This window comes from Canis lupus, unplaced genomic scaffold, assembly GCF_048164855.1.
Source record: "Canis lupus baileyi unplaced genomic scaffold, mCanLup2.hap1 Scaffold_283, whole genome shotgun sequence".
Lineage (NCBI taxonomy): Eukaryota > Metazoa > Chordata > Mammalia > Carnivora > Canidae > Canis > Canis lupus.
The window spans coordinates 10,507-30,467 of NW_027326518.1; the positions used below are offsets into that span (position 1 = coordinate 10,507).

At 54.6% G+C, this 19,961-nt stretch overlaps 2 protein-coding genes across 2 annotated transcripts; both read left to right on the top strand.

Annotated features, from left to right (window-relative positions):
- Positions 1-1,778: 1,778 nt before the first annotated feature.
- On the top strand, positions 1,779-8,841 carry LOC140629859 (transmembrane 6 superfamily member 2-like). The gene is made up of 10 exons (XM_072819362.1): positions 1,779-1,962; positions 3,580-3,683; positions 4,114-4,211; positions 4,280-4,383; positions 4,774-4,856; positions 5,247-5,371; positions 5,897-5,998; positions 6,315-6,407; positions 7,089-7,208; positions 8,090-8,841. The coding sequence occupies exons 1-10, from the start codon at positions 1,868-1,870 to the stop codon at positions 8,294-8,296; spliced, it is 1,131 nt and encodes a 376-aa protein (XP_072675463.1). The 5' UTR covers positions 1,779-1,867; the 3' UTR covers positions 8,297-8,841.
- Positions 8,842-9,984: 1,143 nt separating this feature from the next.
- LOC140629858 (hyaluronan and proteoglycan link protein 4) lies at positions 9,985-15,328 on the top strand. Its single transcript, XM_072819361.1, has 5 exons — positions 9,985-10,142; positions 11,070-11,187; positions 11,502-11,864; positions 13,444-13,785; positions 14,202-15,328. The coding sequence occupies exons 1-5, from the start codon at positions 10,140-10,142 to the stop codon at positions 14,591-14,593; spliced, it is 1,218 nt and encodes a 405-aa protein (XP_072675462.1). The 5' UTR covers positions 9,985-10,139; the 3' UTR covers positions 14,594-15,328.
- The last annotated feature ends 4,633 nt before the right edge of the window (positions 15,329-19,961 follow it).

A 19,961-nucleotide genomic window follows, 5' to 3' on the forward strand; every position in this document is an offset into this window, starting at 1 on the left:
CCTTGGTCACAGGTATCTCGCCATCCAGGTCAAGGTCACCCTTCAATTGAATTAGTAACCTGGAGGCTCTCCAGATTCAGCCCATGGACTTGACTCCCAGGCAAGTGGAGAGTTGGAAGAGAATGGCACCCAAATTCAATGTGCATGTACAGGCATATCCTGAACACAGGTGCAAGGCCAGGTTGCTAGACAGAACCGGATCAGACACCCCTGGCCCTGCAGGGGTGGGCTAGGGTGGCAAGGCTTCCTGGAGGAAGGGATATTAGGATCTGCTTTAAGGGGTGAGGAAATACTAGAGGGTCCATCTTGCAGACAGAAAAGAGGCCTGGGGGTGTCGGCACCACTAGAATTGGGAAAAGTCAAGAAATGAGACTGGAGCCTCAGGTCAGCCCAGAGGAACCTGAACTTTAACCCCGTGGGCAATGGACAACTGGGAGGGAAGCTGTCAGGTTGGTGGCCAGAATATCATCTTGTCACCCAGGTTCAGAGATGGGACCCAGTTGGCACAAGGCCAAGGGATTGCATGGAAAAAGGGTGAGGGTTAGAAATTTCCCCACCAGCAGACTGGGGGCCCCCTCAAGGGCAGGTATTGAGTGGAGACCTGCTCACTGTTTCCTAGTAACCACAAGTACCACATGGGCCAGAGTTCAAAGCTGGTTGGAGGGAGTGGCAAAGACTGCTGTCTCCTAATTTTTGCCCCACCCTACTATGGTCCCCTCCCTGGTGCAGCCCCACCTACCCTTTGCATTTTCCCCTGGACGCATTCCAGCCTCCTGTAGGCTGTTCAGAATCCTCCCTCAACTCTCCCCTTTGAGCCCCCCAACCACACCCCGGCCCCAGGCCAGAGCCATTCTCCTGGGCAGAAACATATTCCAAACTCACCAAACTAGCAATCCACACCTAATCTAAACCCATCCTTAGGACTCCCTCCCTTTGACCCCACCCACTGAGCAGGGACGCTGCCCTGAGGTGCCCAGGCTATATGGGAGGAACACAGCACACACGTCCTTCAAGGGACTCCCCAACCCTTGACCTTGGCTGCCTGCCTCCAGATGATCCCCAGAGTCAAAACTTTACACTGGGACACACGTTTAAACATGTGTGGCCACTGTGAACGTTCAAATCTAAGGGCCCTGAAGGAAACTCTGTGTCCAAGCAATGGAGGTTCGTCCATCAGCGCGGAATGCCTCCAATGCCCACTTGATCCTAGAGGGAGGAATGTCTAGGGAATGTGGAATTAAAAAGGGACCCCTTTTGGGGACCTGGGTGGCTCAGGTCGTGATCCTGGGGTCCTGGGATGGAGTCCCGCATCGGGCTCCTGGTGGGGAGCCTGCTTCTCTCTCTGCCTGTGTCTCTGCCTCTCTGCCCCATGAATAAATAAAATCTTAAAAATAAAACGGGACCAGTTCAGGGTCAAGGTAGGTACACGGGTCCTTAGGACAGAGAGAGCAGAAGTGCAGAAGGAGGCCTGGAGAACAAATTCACTTAGAACGAAGTTGCTAGCCCAGGGTCTCCAGGTTGCAGTCCCCCGCCTCAAGAGCGGAAGCGTCCAGAGACAAGGTGTTCTAGCCTTTACTAGAGAAACTGAGGCTGGGCAGCGGGGAAGGCTACTGAGAAGTGAGGGGAGAGGAGGGGGAAGGGACCGCTGCAAGGGCGAGGGGCCTCAGGCTCCCCAGGACGCGCTGGCCTGTTAGGGAACAGCAGCCAGCCCTTGGCGCAGCGGGGGGCGACCTTTGCGCCGGGCGGGGCGGGGCGGGGCCGGCCAGGTCCCTGCTGACCCCCCCTCCACCTAGACGCGCGGGCCGCGGAGTTGCGGAGCGCCCTGGAGGCCGCGCGGGGACCGAGCCTGGGTCCAGGCGCCGCCACCATGGACATCCCGCCGCTGGCCGGCAAGATCGCGGCTCTGTCGCTCGGCGCCCTCCCCTTGTCCTATGTGCTCAGCCACGTCTCGGCGCTCTCGCAGTGCGTGAGGGGAGGGGCCAGGAGGGGCCGGGGCGGCCTCGGGGGAGGGGGAACGGGGGACCGGGACGGCGGTGGCGGGAGGCGAGGATGCGCGGGCGGCGAGCCGGGCTCCCCCGAGCCCTGAGTCCCTGCGCGGCTCCTGCCGGGAGGGAGAGGGCTAGGCCAGAACTGTCCCCCGCCATGCAACCTGAAGGCCCCTTTCCGCGGGCCTGGCAGCTCTGTGTTGATGGGGGGGGGGCGCTCCTAGGACATTTTGGGCTTGAAGGGAAAGGAGGTTGAGAAACAGAGTGGACCCCCCCTCCCCCAGGGCAGAGTTTTGGAGGGTTTCTGGGATCTTCCCAGGGATGTGCCCAGCTCCAAAGTTACCAAAGGTCAAAGTATTGCCCCAGATAAGGTTCTGATTACCCAGCTCTTGACACACGCACACTGGAGTTCTGTTCCACCACCCCTCCATCGCCTATCGCAGGCCTGAGACTTTCTTCTGTTAAAATTTGGCCCACCCTGTCTTTAGCCTCAGTGTCCCCCACATGCTGTGACCTCTCTTGTCTCCTAACCCCAGCCCTGTGGATCTTGTCACTAGGGTGCCGGGCATCTGCAAGCCCTCACACTCCCCAACCTAGTTCAACTCAAGACATGGGGTAGAGGGAGTCTTGACTGTGGGGTTGGCTCCTTGGGTACAAATTCCTGCCTCCATCCCCCTGGATCCTGGGTGAGCCTGATTGCTTCTGGGAGCCTGTGTTTCTTCAGTGTGTAATGAATATAATCCTAGACCTCATCCCATAGTTACAGTTAAGGATTACAAATCATGTGCATAGGCTTGTGTGGTCTCATCTGATTAGTATAATTGTCATTGTTGGTCAGATAGGGCCAGGATGGGGATCTTAGGTGCCAAAGGGGTCCGTGAAAAGGTAGGAGCTTGAAGAGAGTGTAGGGGAGTGTAGGACCTTGGAGAGCTTTCCCACTCTTCCCACTAGTGTTGGAGGCTTCCATCCTGGCTTCTATTTATTATCTATGCAACTGGTTGACCTGTCTTACCTGGTTGATTGGGACAGATCTGGGCAGGGGTTGGGTGGAGTTGATAGAAGCATTTGGACTTCAGCTGGGAGGAGTCAGGAGGTTCAGAAAGTGAGGTGTACAGTGCTGAGCACTAGAGACCTGACAGGTTTAGAAGCTGGGTCTGGCCACACAGTGGCTTTGTGGTGTTGAATGACTGGCAGCAAACCGAATCAAACATATATCAGCAAGTGACGGGATGGATTGTGTAGTCAGAAAGAGTTAACTGATGCCCCCTCTGTACTTGGCCTAAGTTTGGCAATGAGTCTTTCTAGGGAGTCAGGGAGGGCTTCCTAGAGGAGGAACCATGAAAGATAGGCCATAAAGGGTCAGTAGGAGTTTGCCAAGTGGAAGAGATTTCTGGAAGGAGTTTCCAGGAGGGAGAAACAGCTCAGGTAACAGCCTAGTGATGGGAAAGGGCAGTTTCAGGATAGGAGATTCCTGGATGGAAAAATTTCAGTCTCAATATCTGGAGCATCCTGGAACCTGCTTTTGCCCTCACCAGGGTGGGGTGGGGCCTCAGCACTGGGCCTGGCTTCTCTGACTTGTTTTCCCTCTTTATAGCCCCCTGGGGCTGGCATTGATGAGTGCCCTGATCCTGGGTCTTCTTTTTGTGACTATCTACAACTTGTCCCCCGGCGAGATCTACTATGACCCACTCTATGCTGGTAAGTTAGTAGGAGAGAACGGTGTGAGCAGGGGCCTCCTCCATCCCCTTAAAGGGCTTCCATCAGACTGGAGAACTTCAAAGAGACTGGAGAAACCTCATTGGTTGGGGAACCTCAGAGGACCTCCCACTTCAGACCTGGGGCTCCTGAGAGCAGGACTGTATCTTTACATCAGATTGGGAGCCCCTAAAAGACCATACTTCCTCATCACTTTGGGATTTCCTGAGGGCAGGGTCAGTGCCTTCTCAGCCTGAGGACTCCCAGAGGCAGGGACTGTGCCTCCTCAAGAGGCAGGGCTGTGGGTCATGTGACCTGTGGAATGGTGACTGGGAGCAGCTGAGCCTAGTTCCTTACCTGGACTCTGGGTCCCAGACACACTGCCTCAGGCCCCGCCCCCACCTGGGCCATGCCCCGCCCACTCTCCCCACAGTATTTGCTGTCTTCTCCTTCACCTCTGTGGTGGACCTCCTGATTGCTCTCCAGGAAGATGGCTACGTGGTGGGCTTCATGGACTTCTATAACAAGGAGGTATGTAGGGGGTCACCAGGGATGCCTCCTGCCCTTCTGCCCAGCTGAGCCCTGACCTGCCCCTGCAGGGAGAGCCCTACTTGCGCACTGCACACGGAATCTTCATCTGCTACTGGGATGGCACGGTTCACTACCTCCTCTACCTGGCCATGGCTGGTGCCATCCGCAGAAGGTTCGTGGGGGGATGGGTGAGTGCCACTTGGATCCTGGGAAGGAGATCAAGTCCTCAGATGGGGTCCCAATCCTGGATGCAATCAGAAGCGTCTGTAGAGGAAAGACCTCTCTAGGGCTCCAGCCAGGAGTGGTCAGGAGAAGTTTCCAGGGAATGTCACAGGAGTGAATGGTAGTCAGCTCTCTTGTCTTGTACACTCCTGTGCCTAGGCAGCCACTTCTGTCCTCAGACAGACGATCTGTTCAGTCCCTCATTCATCTCCCTGTTGTCTCTTCTGTCCTGGACAAAACTGGGAGGGACCTAGAGTTGAGGAGCCCAGGGTAGACCCTTGCTAGGGCTCTGAGACTGGGGAACAGGCATCTATTGGTCACCCCACATCCCCTGCCTCAGGAAGAGATACCGGAACCTTGGACTATACTGGCTGGGATCTTTCATCATGACCATCCTCGTGTTCCTCCCAGGAAACATCCTTGGTAAGGACTTGGTTTTGAAGGATCCCATCTCCTCAGTCTGGGTCACTGTGCTACACCTAGAAGGTTCATAAGTAGGTCTTGGGAGGTAGAGGGGAGAGGCAGCCCAGTATGTGGGGGTGGCTGAGCAGGAGGGACACCCAGGGTGTATCAAAGGGGAGCAAAGAACAGCTGAAGCATAGAAGCCATATCCAGAAAGTAAATTGAAGCAGGCCGGGCTGAGGAACATGGACACCACCTTATGAGCACTGGGGAGCCAGAGGTGCCAGAGCTTGAATAAAGATTGCATTTGGGAATTACTACTTCCAGCCAGGGGGTCTGGTGTGACTCATGGGTCACACCAGGCCTGGGTGATCCTCACTGAGTGATACTCCCTCTCTCCTACCATGATAGGTAAATACAGCTCAGAGGTCAGACCTACCTTATTCCTTGCCATCCCCTATGTGCTAGTCCCATGCTGGGCTGGCATGAGGATCTTCAACCAGTCCAGGGCACCAACCTGCTGTAACCCCACTATGGTAAGTGCCAACATGCCCGAGTGTCCCTCATTAGAGTTACTTCTGATCGGAAACATTGGCTCTTTGGGGGTGCCTGGGTGGCTCAGTCGGTTAAGTGTCTCCTTCGGCTCAGGTCATGATCCCAGGGTCCCTGCTCTGGCTCCCTGCTCAGCTGGGAGCCTGCTTCTCCCTCTGCCTCTGCTTGCTGCTCCCTCTGCTTGTGTTCTCTCCCTGTCAAATAAATAAAATATTTAAAGCGGGTGGTAGGGGCACTGGGTCATGCAGTGGTTGAGCTTCTGCCTTTGGCTCAGGTCGTGATCCTGGGGTCTGGGGATCGAATCCCACATTGGGCTCTCTGCGGGCAGCCTGCTTCTCCCTCTACCTCTCTCTCTGTATACCTCATGAATAAATAAAATATTAAAAAAAATAAAAGAAACATTGCCTCTTTGGAAGCATCTCCTTGGCCATTAGGAAAGAAGGGATGAAGCCTTATTGAGTGCCTGCTGGATACCAGACTTCTCACACTGTCTGTCTCCTATGGGGCAGGTACAGGAGGAACAAAGAAAGGGCATCCTGAGACGTCCAGTTGACCTGGCCCTTGTCATATACCTCACCCTCACTGGACTCTTCACCTTCTTCCGGGGCCTGGTGAGTCTGCAGTTGTCAACCGATCTTTCTTCTGCCTCCAGCCCACTCTTCTGTCCCCGTCAACCGTGTTCCTTTAGCCAATGCAAAAAGGCCACTGCTTGCCTTTCTCATCAACCAGGGAAGTTCTTCATCAAGTCTCATCTGAGTGTTCCATGACAAAGCCCCATTCTCTGTACCCTTCCCAGCCAAAGAGAGAGAACCAAGGCTAACGGAGGCCAGAGCAAGGGGTATGGGACTCGCTTGGGAGGGTAGAAAAGGCTTCTTGTGGGAAAAATGGCTTCTTGAGGTAGGTTGTTGGTTTGTCTCTCTGCTCCAGGTGGTGCTTGACTGCCCCACAGATGCCTGCTTTGTCTACATCTATCAGTACGAGCCATACCTACGGGACCCCGTGGCCTATCCGAAGGTGCAGGTGAGAGGACAGATGGGAAGAGAGAGCATATGGTCCTGCCATGGATAGAGGTCTAGCAAGTCCTCTTTGAAGCAGGTATCAGAAACACAAGTCAGTTTGTTGTCCTATCAAAAATTCATTTTGGAAGACAGATATGGTCTTCAAGTATGGCTGGATCTAGGAGCTAAGGCTACCTGTGTCTCTGGGCTCTGTTTTCTTTGCATGGACTCCACTCCCAAGTAGTCACTTTGTGGGATTGCAGAGATAGTCTTGGGCAGCGCCAGGCTGCCATCTGCCCTACTTAGCCACCCCAGAGGAATGTGAGCTTTTATATCTCCAGAGCTTAAGCATAAATCTCAGGCAGGCTTTGATTGGCCCACATGCCATCATCACTGAATAATATGCCCATCCTGTCACTGATCATTATGGCCGGGGGGCAGGGGGGACTGGAGTGTTCCAGTTGGCCAGGCCAGGGTCACCTGCCACTTCTGGAATAACGTGGGTGGGTTCAGTGTGTGTATGTATGTATGTGGTGGAGCTCAGGGGGCTGGATACGCAAGGGAAACAGAGGAGCGATGTACACAGGGTTGAGATGTGCAGAGAGCCTGAGGTCTGAGGTTGGTCAGATCCTCCCTGGGGCTTCCACCTCAGGGGTGTCAGGAAGGCAGCTGCTGCTCATTCTATTGGCTGTGTGTCCTTCAGATGCTGGTGTACATGTTCTACGTTATGCCCTTCTATGGCCTGGCTGCCTATGCCCTCATCTTCCCTGGCTGTTCTTGGCTGCCTGACTGGGCCTTGGTGTTTGCTGGAGCTGTTGGCCAGGTGTGGTGTGGGGCGGGGGAGGTGTGGTTGGGTCTGTAGGGAAGAAATTTTCTGCCTGCCCATCAATTGCTTTTGTGCTCTCCCTGAACAGAGTGATGCTGAGCCTCTGAGAGGCCCCAGCCCCAGCTTGGTACCCTAGGATTCCCTAGTTACGGGGAGAAAGTACCTGACCCAAACACTCCCAACCCTATGGGGTCATAACTAGAGAGAGGAAAGGATAGGGGCTGAGAGCAATTCCAGAAGGGGAACGTTTCCTAAAAGAGTGGGCATAGGAGCTGGGTTTTGGTGTATGGATATGAATTCTCTAGGCAAGGAAGAGCATTTCAGAAATGGGAACAGCATAAAGACATAGAGGGGGATAGTGGTTTAGTAGAACCACAACACAGAGGCAGAGGCAAGAGAATTTGACAGCTAGATACTGAAGGCTTTGAACTCTGAGCTGGGGGAGCCATGGAATGTGTTTGAGCTGTGGAGGGCCCAGTCAGAGCTGGGGGGCCTGTTTCAGGATTCCTGATGGAAAGTTATGAAGCCTGAGGCCCGAGCAGTGGAGACCTGGAAGACATCTCTGGGGTAGAATCAACAGGATTTGTGTCAAAGGCAGCTGCCTGGGGTAGGGAGGAGGAGCTGGACCCAGGTCAGAGATGGAAAACAGGGTCCAACAGTGTGAAGATGGTAATGGTTAGACAGCTGGGGAGAGGTTCATAGACAGACAGGAAATGTGGACCCAGAGATATTTAGAGGCAGACAGATGAACTAGAGAGGGGAGACATGTCAGCAGCCAGTGAGAGGGACAGGGACCCCCTGGGCTCCCTAAGGTGGGATGTTGCTGGGACTTGTTCTCTCCTGGCTCCTGACATACATCTTCCTTGTGTGGCCACTAGGCACAGTTCTCACACATGGGTGCCTCCATGCATCTTCGCACGCCCTTCACCTACCGCGTGCCTGACGACGCCTGGGCCAGCTTCTTCGGGTACAACCTGCTATATGCGCTGGGTCCCCATCTGCTGGCCTTCCGCTGCCTGTGGTGGCCTGCCTTCTTCTTGCGCCCACCCCCTGGTCCTCTGGCACACCACAAGAAGGAGCATTGACAGGGCTGGAGACGACCCAGGACTCGGTTTCCATGCCCAGCCAGCCCTGCTGTGGGAAGGGTGGGCTGGGTCTCTTAGAGATAGAAAGTACATCTCCAGGTGTCTTTGGTTCTGGCTATGGTGGTATCAGGCCAATGAGCTGGATGGGAGACCCAGGGGACACATGTGCCCTTGAGGCCTAGACATGTTCAACTGTCATGGTACCCCAATCCCATACAGACTGTTCTACTCCAGAATTTACCCATCATACCCCCATGGATCCTTTTAGTAAAAAACCTTTTGATGCCCAAATATTGCTGCTGCCTGAGTGTTTCAGGATTCAGAGGTGAAGGACTTGCTTCATTCACCCCATGAGGGCCTACCCATCACTGCCAGCATGACCACCAGGAGCCAGAGGTGCTGGACAGCAGCAGTCAGCCTCTGGCTGGTGTGCACAGCTCCATCTTCCAGATGGGGAAAATGGAGGCTCAGAGAGGTCCAAAGACCAGCCTGAGGTCAGTCAGGAGAGAAACACCCAAAATCTGACAATAAATTATAATAACAAATGGTGTGGCACAGTTATTAAGCACCTACCATATACCATTACCAAGGGCTAACCTCAAGTGTTATAATGCTGGATCTCACCCCATATTCCTGATGGGGAAACTGAGCTCATAGGCTGCAAATGTCCTGATCAGAGGTCATGGCTCCTGGATGCATCTGAGCTAAAGGACTGAGCCCTGGCCTAGCCCATCCAACCGTGGACCCTATAACCTTGACTCTGCTGTATGATTGGCTCATATTTTGGGGAAACTGGGGCTGAGGAGGCAGCCAAGGGGTTGGGGGGAAAGGCTCATTTTTTTTTTTCCTGATTTGATTTTTGAACTTGGGTAAAGGGCCAGGTTCGGGGTGACTCAGGCCCAGAGTGGGTCAGAGGCTTGATCAGGCTCCCCTGCTCACCACCCCTACCAACATTTTTTAGGAACCCATTGTATGTCTAACCTTTGGATCTTCACCAAAGAACCAGTACTTGGGGTGCCTGGGTGGCTCAGTCGGTTAAGCATCTGCCTTCAGTTCAGATCATGATCTCAGTGTCCTGGGATGGAGCTCCGCATCAGGCTTCCTGCCCAGCAGGGAGTCTGCTTCTCCCTCTGTCTGCACATGCTCTCTCTCTCTCTCTCTCTCTCTCTCTCTCTCTCTGTCTAGTTCAGATAAATAAAACCTGAAAAACAAAAAAACAGCACTCCATTTCCTGGAGGTGGAAACTGAGGCTCAAAGATACCAAGTCTCTCTTCCAAGGTCCTACATAGGTAAAAGGCAGAGTCAGATTTGGACCTGTTGCTGCATGTTCCCTCTGCAGAGTGTGTGACTGTTGTGGGCCCCCACCCCGCCGAGTGAGCCCCTCTTGGGTGCCAGGGCCCAGGACACCTCGATGGCCACCAAGTGACAAATGGGAAAACTGAGGCCTGCAGGCCACGCCCCTTTCCCAGGTTACTCAGCCCCCCGGCTCACCTTGGGCATCCTAGATGGAAGACTCCGTCAGTCCCCCTTCCTCCATTTTACAGAGAGTTAAACTGAGGCCCAGAGGTTCCTCTGCCCACCCAAGGTCAGCCAGCAGGATCATTGTCCTGCACTGACTGTCCAGTGCGGTCCTTCCTCCGCCCGCGCCCGGGTTTCCTCGACGAGTGCGCGTCGCCGCGTTCCCTTTAAAGCTCCTCCCCGCACCCCCGTTCGCCTCCCTCCTCCCCTTGCAGGCAGACGCCGGGATTGCGCCGCCCGAAGGGACTTGCCCAGTCCTTCCTGGGTGTGCGGGGAGCGCAGTCCCGGCGCGTAGGGGCCGCTCGGCGGGGGCCGCACGGGCAAGATGGTGAGTGGGGCCGCGGGCGCGGGTCCCGGTAGGTGCCTCTCTGGGATTGTCTGGCTCCGTGTCTGAACCTGCGTCCCTCCGTGCTTCTCTTCTCAGTCTCTCCCCGCTCCGTCTCTCCCGTCCCTGCCGTCTCTCACCCTCTTCTATCTCTGCATCTCCAACTCTGCCTCTCCTTTCCCTACTTTTCTCTCCCTCTTTTGGTCTTCCTGGTCCCTCTTCTCATCCTCCGAGTCTCTATCTCTCCCTCCCTCCAAGCCCTCTCTTCTCTTTGCCCCTCTTGCTCTCTTTCCTCTCTCCCTTCTTTCCTTACCCTTTCTCCATCTTTCCTTACCCTTCTCTGTGTCTTTCCCTCTCTCTCCATCCGTCTCTCCTCATCTCTCCCTGCTTTTCTCTCTGTCTCTTTCCCTTTCCTCGCCCTCTCTCCGCGTCTCTACCCCTCTCTGACTCTCCCCCTGGCACCCCCCTCCCCCGCCGCCCCCACACCCCGGCCGCTTTGCTGCAGTCTCCTGGCGCACCGATAACCTTGCCGCTGCCGCTGCTCCAGCTCCTCCCCCCTCCCTCCCAATCCTGGCCGGGGCCGGCCACGGAAGGGGGCGGAGCTCCGAGCCTTAGGGGTTGGGGTTAGGGGAGCTGGCGGGTTGCGGGCGCCAGACCCTGGGCAAGTGAGCCCGGGGGCGTGGGCTTGGCGGAGGAGCGGGAATGTGAAGTCCCGGGAGAGTGCGGCGGGGGTAGGGGGGTAGGGGGGTGGGGGGAGGGGGAGGGCTGGAAGGGTCCGCCAGCCTTCTCCTTGGGCGAGTCCTCTGGGACCCTGGCCAGGGTGGGGACCTGGGCACGCGAGAAGTCCTCGCGGTGGGGAAGGAAGGTCAGGAGGCTGGTCCTCCGACAGGCCAAGTCCAGGAGGCGGGACCGAGTACCCTGTGCCCCCAGGTGTGTGCTCGGGCGGCCCTCGGTGCCGGCGCGCTCTGGGCTGCGGCCTGGGGAGTCCTGCTGCTCACGGCCCCCGCAGGGGCGCAGCGCGGACGGAAGAAGGTCGTGCACGTGCTCGGTGAGTCTGACAGCGGAAGCGGGTCTTGCCCTGCAGGAGTCCTGCCCGAATGTGACTGCCTGGGAGCAGGGAGGATACAGTGGGTAGGCATGGAGCATTCCTGAGGGTCATAGACACCCCCCCCCCCCAAGTCCCTCACCCTCTGAGTCCTAGTTCCCTTTCCTGATCTCCTTTAACCTTCCGACCCCCTGACCTCCGCCCAAGCCTTCTTCCCACAGCACTTCCCTGGAATTCCCTTTCCCGGGATTCCCTTCCCCAGGTTCCTCACCCTGCCCCCTAGGACCTCTTCTGAACCCTACTTGACCCTCCCGCAGAGGGTGAGTCGGGCTCCGTGGTGGTGCAGACGGCGCCTGGGCAGGTGGTCAGTCACAGGGGGGGCACCATCGTCTTGCCCTGCCGCTACCACTATGAGGCAGCCGCCCACGACCACGACGGGGTGCGCCTCAAGTGGACCAAGGTGGTGGATCCACTGGCCTTTGCCGACGTCTTCGTGGCGCTGGGGCCCCAGCACCGAGCATTTGGCAGCTACCGCGGGCGGGCCGAACTGCAGGGCGATGGACCCGGGGATGCCTCCCTGGTTCTCCGAAATGTTACGCTGCAGGATTACGGGCGCTACGAATGCGAGGTCACCAATGAGCTGGAGGATGACACTGGCATGGTCAAGCTGGACCTGGAAGGTAACCAGCTTATGGACAGGATGAAGCAAGTTTCTAAGGGAGGAGGGTAGGAAGTATTGCAAAGGACAGAAACCAAATCAAGTTGGCCTAAAAGAATTTGAGGCTTGGTAGGGTAGGGTAATGGTTCTGATCTGAGGTGAATTTCCTCCCCAGGAACATTGGCAATGGCTAGAGGGGGTTGCTGATGGCATCTAGTGGGCAGAGGTCAGGGATGCTGCAATACATCCTACAATGCACAGAACAGTCGTGTCTCTCCCCCCTCACATCCCCAAGAATGATCCAGTCTAAAGTGCCAACAGTAAGGGCTTTGGGAAACCCTGGGGGTAGTATCCAGGCCCAGCGAAATCCAGGGAGATCCACTCACACCATGTCAGGAATTCGTCCCTCAGCTCTGTTTCCCTAAGTGAGTGTTCTTCAGGCAGGTTTCCCCTGATGGAACCAAAAAGTAGAGCCAGGCTTCCCTCCTCCAACTTAGCTATTAATTTCCTAGCAGTGCTAGCTAGAGTCTCAGGGTTGTCCCTCATTGGCCCAGGTTGAGTCATGTGTCCATCCATGAGCCAATCACTGCGGCTGGGAGATGGGGTGCTCTGACTGTGGAGCTGGAAAGTGGGGTTTCTATCTGAGGAGTTATCTCCCACTTGGGTCGCCTTCCTCAGTCCCCCAGAGAAGATTCTGGGAGAGATTTCAGAGCCCTTACTTGTTGAACCTCCCAACAATAGCAAATGACAGCAATAATAGCAGCACCTCTTCTTTATTGGACATTTTCAAAGAGCTTGAAGAGGTCTTTGAAGTCTCTTGTTTAATTTTCCCAAAAAGTCTGAGGGAGATGTTATTACCAGCAGATGAGCAACTAGCTCAGAGAGGTTAGAGCCTTGCCCATGCAAGTGAGTGGCGGAGTTAGAACTCGAGCCTCCGCCTTCAGGCTCCAGGTCTTCTTTCTGGCCCCTGTTTGCTCCTCCCAGAGTCTGCTGAAAGATGCATGTTCCATCTCCAAGGTCTGCCCCTCAAACATACACACAGAATGCTGATGAGCTGAGTTGACTGTAGGTCCAATGAAGGACAAGTTATAAGAACTGAAGGTGGAAGAGAAACCAGTGGGAACTGCCCTGGATAATGTTGGGGATCAAAGAGGTCTCGGGTCCCTGTTGGGTGAGTCAGCAGTGGTCACAGACATTCCCAGCTCCATGAGCTCAGGGCTTGACCAGATGGAAGCTCCCAGTGCTGAGGAATTGTCCGAAGCACTAAAGACTGAAGGAAGAAGGGTGGTGGGGGCTGGGTTTTGAAGGATGAATAGGAGTGCAGCAGATGGAAAGTGGAAAACAAAGTACATAAGCAAAGGTCTCCAGTGGTAGAAGTGGGTGGCCATGATTAAGTAAATAAAAGGGAAGGTCAAGTGAATCCCATGCGTAAGGCAAGGAGAACCACAGGGAAGTGAGCTGAGAACCCGTGTGGTAGGACTAAGGCCAGAGTGAGGGATGGAGTGGAAACTCTAGGTTGAAGAGTTACGCAGCACCTCAGATGTCAGGTGGGTAGGGGAGGGCTGGGATTCCCGAGCTGAGCCCTATGTCTGTCCTCCCAGGCGTTGTCTTCCCTTACCACCCCCGTGGAGGCCGCTACAAGTTGACCTTCACCGAGGCGCAGCGCGCCTGCGCTGAGCAGGACGGCATCCTGGCGTCGGCAGAGCAGCTGCACGCGGCCTGGCGCGATGGCCTGGACTGGTGCAATGCAGGCTGGCTGCGCGACGGCTCCGTGCAGTACCCGGTGAGCCAGCCCCGGGAGCCCTGCGGCGGCCTGGGCGGAGCCGGGAGCGCCGGGACCGGCGGCGGCGGCGGCGGCGCCTCCGGGGGCGTGCGCAACTACGGCTACCGCCATAACGCCGAGGAACGCTACGACGCCTTCTGCTTCACATCCAACCTCCCGGGTGTGTAGGCCCCGCCCCCGGGGAGGAGACCCCGCCCCCCCGCAGGCTCGGGATCCGCCCTGTCCGCGAGGCCCCGCCCCTTGAGAGTCCTCTTCCAGGTTCCCCTCCCTCTCAATCTCTTTCCCGCCCTCTCAGTTTCCTCCGTTTAGCCCCTTCTATCCACTCCGACCCTCGGGGCGGGGGGTCCAGACCGGGATATCCCACCCCCGGACTGCCAAGGCGCGGCAGTCAAGCATCGCCTGGCACCGACGCTGCCCCGGCCAAGGCTGGGATCCAGGACTGCAGGGGTGGGGGTGCTCCCGAGTCCTGTGGTTCGGGTCCTGGGTTGCAGGCACGTGGGAGGTGGAAAGCGTCTGAATCCTGGGGAGGCCAGCTCCCGAGATTGGCCTTAAGCACTCTCCCCCACTCCACTGCAGGACGTGTGTTCTTCCTGAAGCCGCTGCGGCCCGTGCCCTTCTCGGGAGCAGCGCGTGCGTGCGCGGCGCGCGGCGCGGCCGTGGCCAAGGTGGGACAGCTCTTCGCGGCGTGGAAGCTGCAGCTGCTGGACCGCTGCACCGCGGGCTGGCTGGCCGACGGGAGCGCGCGCTACCCCATCGTGAACCCGCGCGCGCGCTGCGGCGGCCGCCGGCCCGGCGTCCGCAGCCTAGGATTCCCCGACGCCACGCGCCGCCTCTTTGGCGTCTACTGCTACCGCGCGCCCGGTGCGCCGGACCCCGCGCCCGGCGGCTGGGGCTGGGGTTGGGCCGGAGGCGGTGGCTGGGCCGGAGGCGCGCGCGACCCCGCTGCTTGGACCCCGTTGCGCGTCTAGGCCCTGGGCGCAGATGATTGGGGTGCTTGGCGGCTGGCCGAGTGCTCTGCGGTCTCTTGGAGACCGGCCACGTGACTGGAGACTGGCCACGCCCCCTGCGGCGCCCTGCAGGCTGACGGGGCTTCCTGTGGTCTTGAACACTGGCTGCGCCCCCTGGGGTCCTCATAGACTAGCCAGTTCTGGGAGACTGATCAAGGCCACACCTCTCCTGGACAGTGGACTTCCCCTCCTCCCTCGACTTTCCCCAGGAGATGGGGCATGCCACCTGAACACCCCGGAGGGCAACAGACCCTGAGGTCTCCTGAAGACTGACCACGCCTCCCGAGGTTACTTGAAAACAGACAGAACCATCCCCCATGGTCTCCTGGAGGCTGGACCCCCAGGATTATCTGGAGATTGGCCTCAGGGCCTCTACATCTCCCTGGAGACTGAAGATTATCATCCCTTATGGTCATCTGGACACTGAACCCCTTTCCCCCTTACATGTAGAAAAAATGGAAATCTCCGAATTCATCCGGTGATCACGCCCCATGATCACATGGAGACTGGGCTTCTGTCCTCTCCCCAATGATGACCTGGAAATTGGGTATCCCTATTCCTCCTTCCCCTGTGAATCCCTCAAAGTGTGCAGAATGACAGGCCATGTTTCCAGGTCACCCTGAATACCCCCACCCCTCCAGTTTCAGGGAAGACCTGCCTTGTCTGTCACCCACTAAAACAGATTGACATGCCCCAGCTGGCTCGCATGACTGGTGGCCATGCCCCGCCCCTCAGGTATCTCTGGAGGGAGCAAATCTGCTCCTACCTGATGGCCTCTTTCCTGGCTGTCACCAAAGAGACCATCCCCTGGGCCCAGGGATCTATAGGATCCATGTCACTCACTATGGAGACAAGCTGTCCCACTTCCCATTGTTACCAAGGCGACCAGCCCAACTTCTACCTGTAACCTAGTCACACAGCCCTTCCCTCATCAGTCACACCCATGGAGATGTACCTTCCTCCGCCAGCTGTAACCATGGTTACCACACGTTTCCCCTCCGGACATTAGAGAGCTACTACTCACTTCTGGATGTCCCCGTCCTGACCAACAGTCGGGAAGACCACCCTTTCCAACCCTCTAACTGTCCCAAGAGTGACCCAGCATTCAGTTCCCTGGCTCTCACCATGGAAACACCCTGTCCCTTTCCCCAGGTGCATGCCAGCTCCTTGCCACCCTCCAAACTCTGCCTCCAAGCTGCTTAAACCCCATAGCTGTTGCTATGGAAACCAAACTCTGGTGTCTGAGGTAACAGAACACCTTTCCCCCTAGGCTTTCCCAGGTCAGCAGCACCCCCTCACCGAGCTATCACCATAGAGACTGTCTGCATCGTCCCCATGACAACCAACTCCCAGCTCTCAGGAACTTCTTACTATGGGCTGTAACTGCACCCCATAGAGCTTAATGTCTGCCCCTTAACCAGATAGGCCCAGCCCCAGGCAGCATCCCCAGATATGGCTGGACTTCTGGAGCTGCTGGACATCCTCTGCACGCTAACTATATCCCAGACAACAGTGCATGAGACACTCTTGCAACCCCCAGGTGTTTTCATTGCTGCCGCACAGATGAGAAAACCGACTCTGGCAGCCCTAGCCCTTTATGTTGTGCAAGCTCTGGGCTCCCCTTTTCCCTTCTGAGACCACATCTCCATTTTCACTGAGCTCCTCTCTCCTCTAACGGCCCCATGCTCCTCATTTCATTCCTTAGAGATCCAGGAGAGATGGAATGTTTTTAAACTTCAAAATCCGCAGTGAACCCCAGTTCTAAAGGACAATTTGTGCTAAGATATTAGGACCCAGCCAGATCCCCTCCTTCCCCACTCTCCACCCCTTACCCCCATGTTGAGAGCCAGCTCAGGAGAGATGGTCCGAGAACAAAGCCACCCCAACTATGGGAGACCTCAGCTCCAAGGTCTTATGTGAAGTAGCACTGAGGGCCCTCCTGGAAGCATCCCACTCCTCACCTTACTGTCACACCCATCTTAAGGAAACCCATCTATGAGTTTTGGAATCAGGTGGGCTTGGGTTCGAATCCTGCCTCTATGACCAAGTGACAACCCGCTGAGCCTGTTTCTTCCTCTGTACCAGAGCTGTTCTGAGGTCCCAGTGAGTGCAAAGCATATAGCAGGGGCTCAATAAAAAAAAAAAAAAAAAGTGTTGTTGTTGTTGTTGTATGGCAGCCGGTGGGTAATTACTTCATGAATGCACTTAGGTGGGCAAAGTATTTCCCAGCTGGGGGTGTGTGGTGATGATTTGGTCGGGAAGCCACCCCCGTCATTCCCCAGGACTGTCCTCTCCAACAATATCTCCCCTCCTTTCCCCCAGTCTGCCTTCACTCTCTTTCTTGCATCCTCCCCCATGTGTCTGGCTTGTTTCAGCCCAGTCCAGCTTGGGTCATTGACACATCCAGTGGTTCCTCTCAATTCCCTAGGTACAAAGTGTGCAAAAACTGGACAGAAAGTTCTTGCACCAGCAAGGCAGAGAGGTTGCAAGTTATCCCTGGTGCAGAGGTGGAGTGAGGGTGGGGGGATGGTGGAGTGAAAAACATTGAAAGTTTCTGGATACAAGCCCAGGGAAAAGAGAAAAAGCTGTAAAAGTGATCAGGTTATCGAAGTGAGATAGTCGATGTCACTGCTCACTCCCTCAATACCCGATGTGACAGAGCTTAGAGACTCCGACCACTCACCTGAAGGTGGCCCAGCCACTGGGTTAGACCACCTTGGGCTGATGGGCCTTCGCCTCCCTGAAGAGGGGAGTGGTAAGGGGCATATTTCCAGGCATGAGTGCACGGGATTTCTTTCATCCGACCTTTCCCCTGCTGGCATTCTTTCTCCCTTCCGCGGTTCCAGTTTCCTAGTTTTTCCAGGAAAATGTAACTGTCTAACGACCACTCTTAGAATGATACTCGTAGGACCTGACCCCACCCCCTCCCAGTTCAGCCAATGATTGCTGTGGCACCCTCCCTGGGAAATCCTGATTGGTCCAGGGATGGACAGGGAGGCAGGCGGACTTTGAGACTGAGTCCCTGGGATTTTGGTGGACCTATGTATGGGGCCGAGGGAACCATCTTTCTGCTGGAGGTGCTGCACTGTTGGAGTGGAGGTCTCTAGGGCCCACCTGAAGGAGAGCTAAAGGATGGCAACCTGGATAGAGCCCTTTCTGACGTTGGCTATTCAGAAAAATCGCTCTTTCCCATCCTACACCACACAGTTCACTGCCAGGAGACATCCAGTTTCTTACAAGCCCTTCCAGAGATACTTTATGTTCACTCAAGCAAACATGCATATGTATTTTTCCTCCATTTTTACACAGATGGCATTTACACAACTCACACAGTTGTAGCATATCTATCTAGTTCCAAGACATTTTTGTCATCCCCAAAGGAAACACCACACCCGTAAAGCAAAGGATCCCCATTCCTCCTTTCCCCCTCCCCTCTGCCCTGGCAACTGCTTATCTCCTTTCTGTCTCTATAGATTTGTCTATTCTTCATGTTTCATATAAATGGAATCCTATAAAGGCCCCCCCGGGTGGCTCAGTCGGTTGGGTATCTGACTTGATTCCTGCTCCATTTGTGATCTCAGAGATCCGAGATCCCTGCATTGGCTTTGAGCTGGGCGAGGAGCCTGCTTGAGATTCTCTTTCTCCCTTTACTTCTGCCTCTCCCCTCCCGCTCACTCTCACCCTCTCTCTCTCCAAAAAAAAATTATAAACAAACAAATAAATAAATAAAATGGAATCATACAATATGTGTCATTTTGTGTCTAGCTTCTTTCACTCAGCATAATGTTTTTGAGGTCATCCATGTTGTAGCACGTGTCAAGACTTTATTCCTTTTTATGGTTGAATAATATTCTTTGGTATGTATATACTACCTTTTGTTTATTCATTTAATGGACATTTGGGTTTTTCCACCTTTTGACGATTGTGAATATTCTGCTATGAACATTCATGTGCCTTGTATACTTTTAAAGTCACTCTTCTTTTACTTAATAGTATTTTTTTTAAATAGTTCCAAATCACCATATAAAGGTCCCCATATTCTTTTGAAGGTTAGGAGAGTGTTCATTGTTTGGATGCACCATAATTTTTATAGCCCGTCTTCTCATGGCAGGCATTTAGATTCCCCTATTTTGCTGTTAATAATAAGTACCCACATCATCTTACACAAGTCCAGGTATAACTGGAGGATGACATCAGGAGTTGTTTAATCAAGGAGTCAAACTTCCCATTTTGATAGCGATCTCCATCTCTTTTTAAAGATGGGGCCAATTTATACCCCGACCAATAATAGATATACCTGCCTCTTTCCGCACCTCCTAATCAGCATAGTGTGTTATCACTTTTTACCTTAGCCAACACAATAGGTTAAAAAAAAATGGGGGATCCCCCGGGTGGCTCAGCGGTTTGGCGCCTGCCTGTAGCCTAGGGCATGATCCTGGGGACCCGGAATCAAGTCCCACGTCGGGATCCCTGCATGGAACCTGCTTCTCCCTCTGCCTGTGTCTCTGCCTTATCATGAATAAATAGATAAATCTTAAAAAAAAAAAAAAAAAAAAAGGTCCACCATCCGGGTGCTGGGGCTCTACACGAGGGTGCACGGCCAGCCTCCGACGTGGCCAGAAGAAAAAAAATGGTATCTCATTGTGGTTGTCACTTGCAATTCTCTTTTTATGTGTGAGGCTGAACAAACATCCTCTACTTTGACCTTAGATGCAGGTGGTTGAGGAAGCCATAAATCATTTGCGGTTTGGGTATGTTGTCATCACTGATGAATGGCAAGTTCCCTCTCTTGTTAGATGTATTTGATTCTCTTTTTAAATAGGCTCTTTGTTCATCCTGGTGTTCTGCAAAATGTGTATTATGTTGTTGAGTATATGTTGTAGTTTAAGAGCCTCTGTATTTTCTTTTCTGTCAACTTTTTATTCATGTACTTTGCCTATTTGGCTATAGATTATTAGTCTTTTTTCCTATTAGTTTGTAGGAATTCTTTTTTTTTTTAAGATTTTATTTGACAGAAAGAGAAAGAGAGAGAGAAAGCACAAACGGGGAAGTGGCAGAGGGAGAGAAAAAAGTAAGCTCCCCACTGAGCAGGGAGCCCAATGTGGGGCTCAAACTCAGGACCTCAGGATCACGACTCAGCTGAAGGCAGACGCTTAACCAAATGAGCCACCTAGGCATCCCTGTAGGAGTTCTTTATATATTAAGACAAGTCCTCTATTTCTGATTTGAAAATTTGTTCCCAAGCTTGGCATTTATCTTTTGACTTTGTTTTCCTTTTTGTTTTGTTTTTGCCACCATTGCTTTTTAAATAAAGCCTAAATTCCTCACT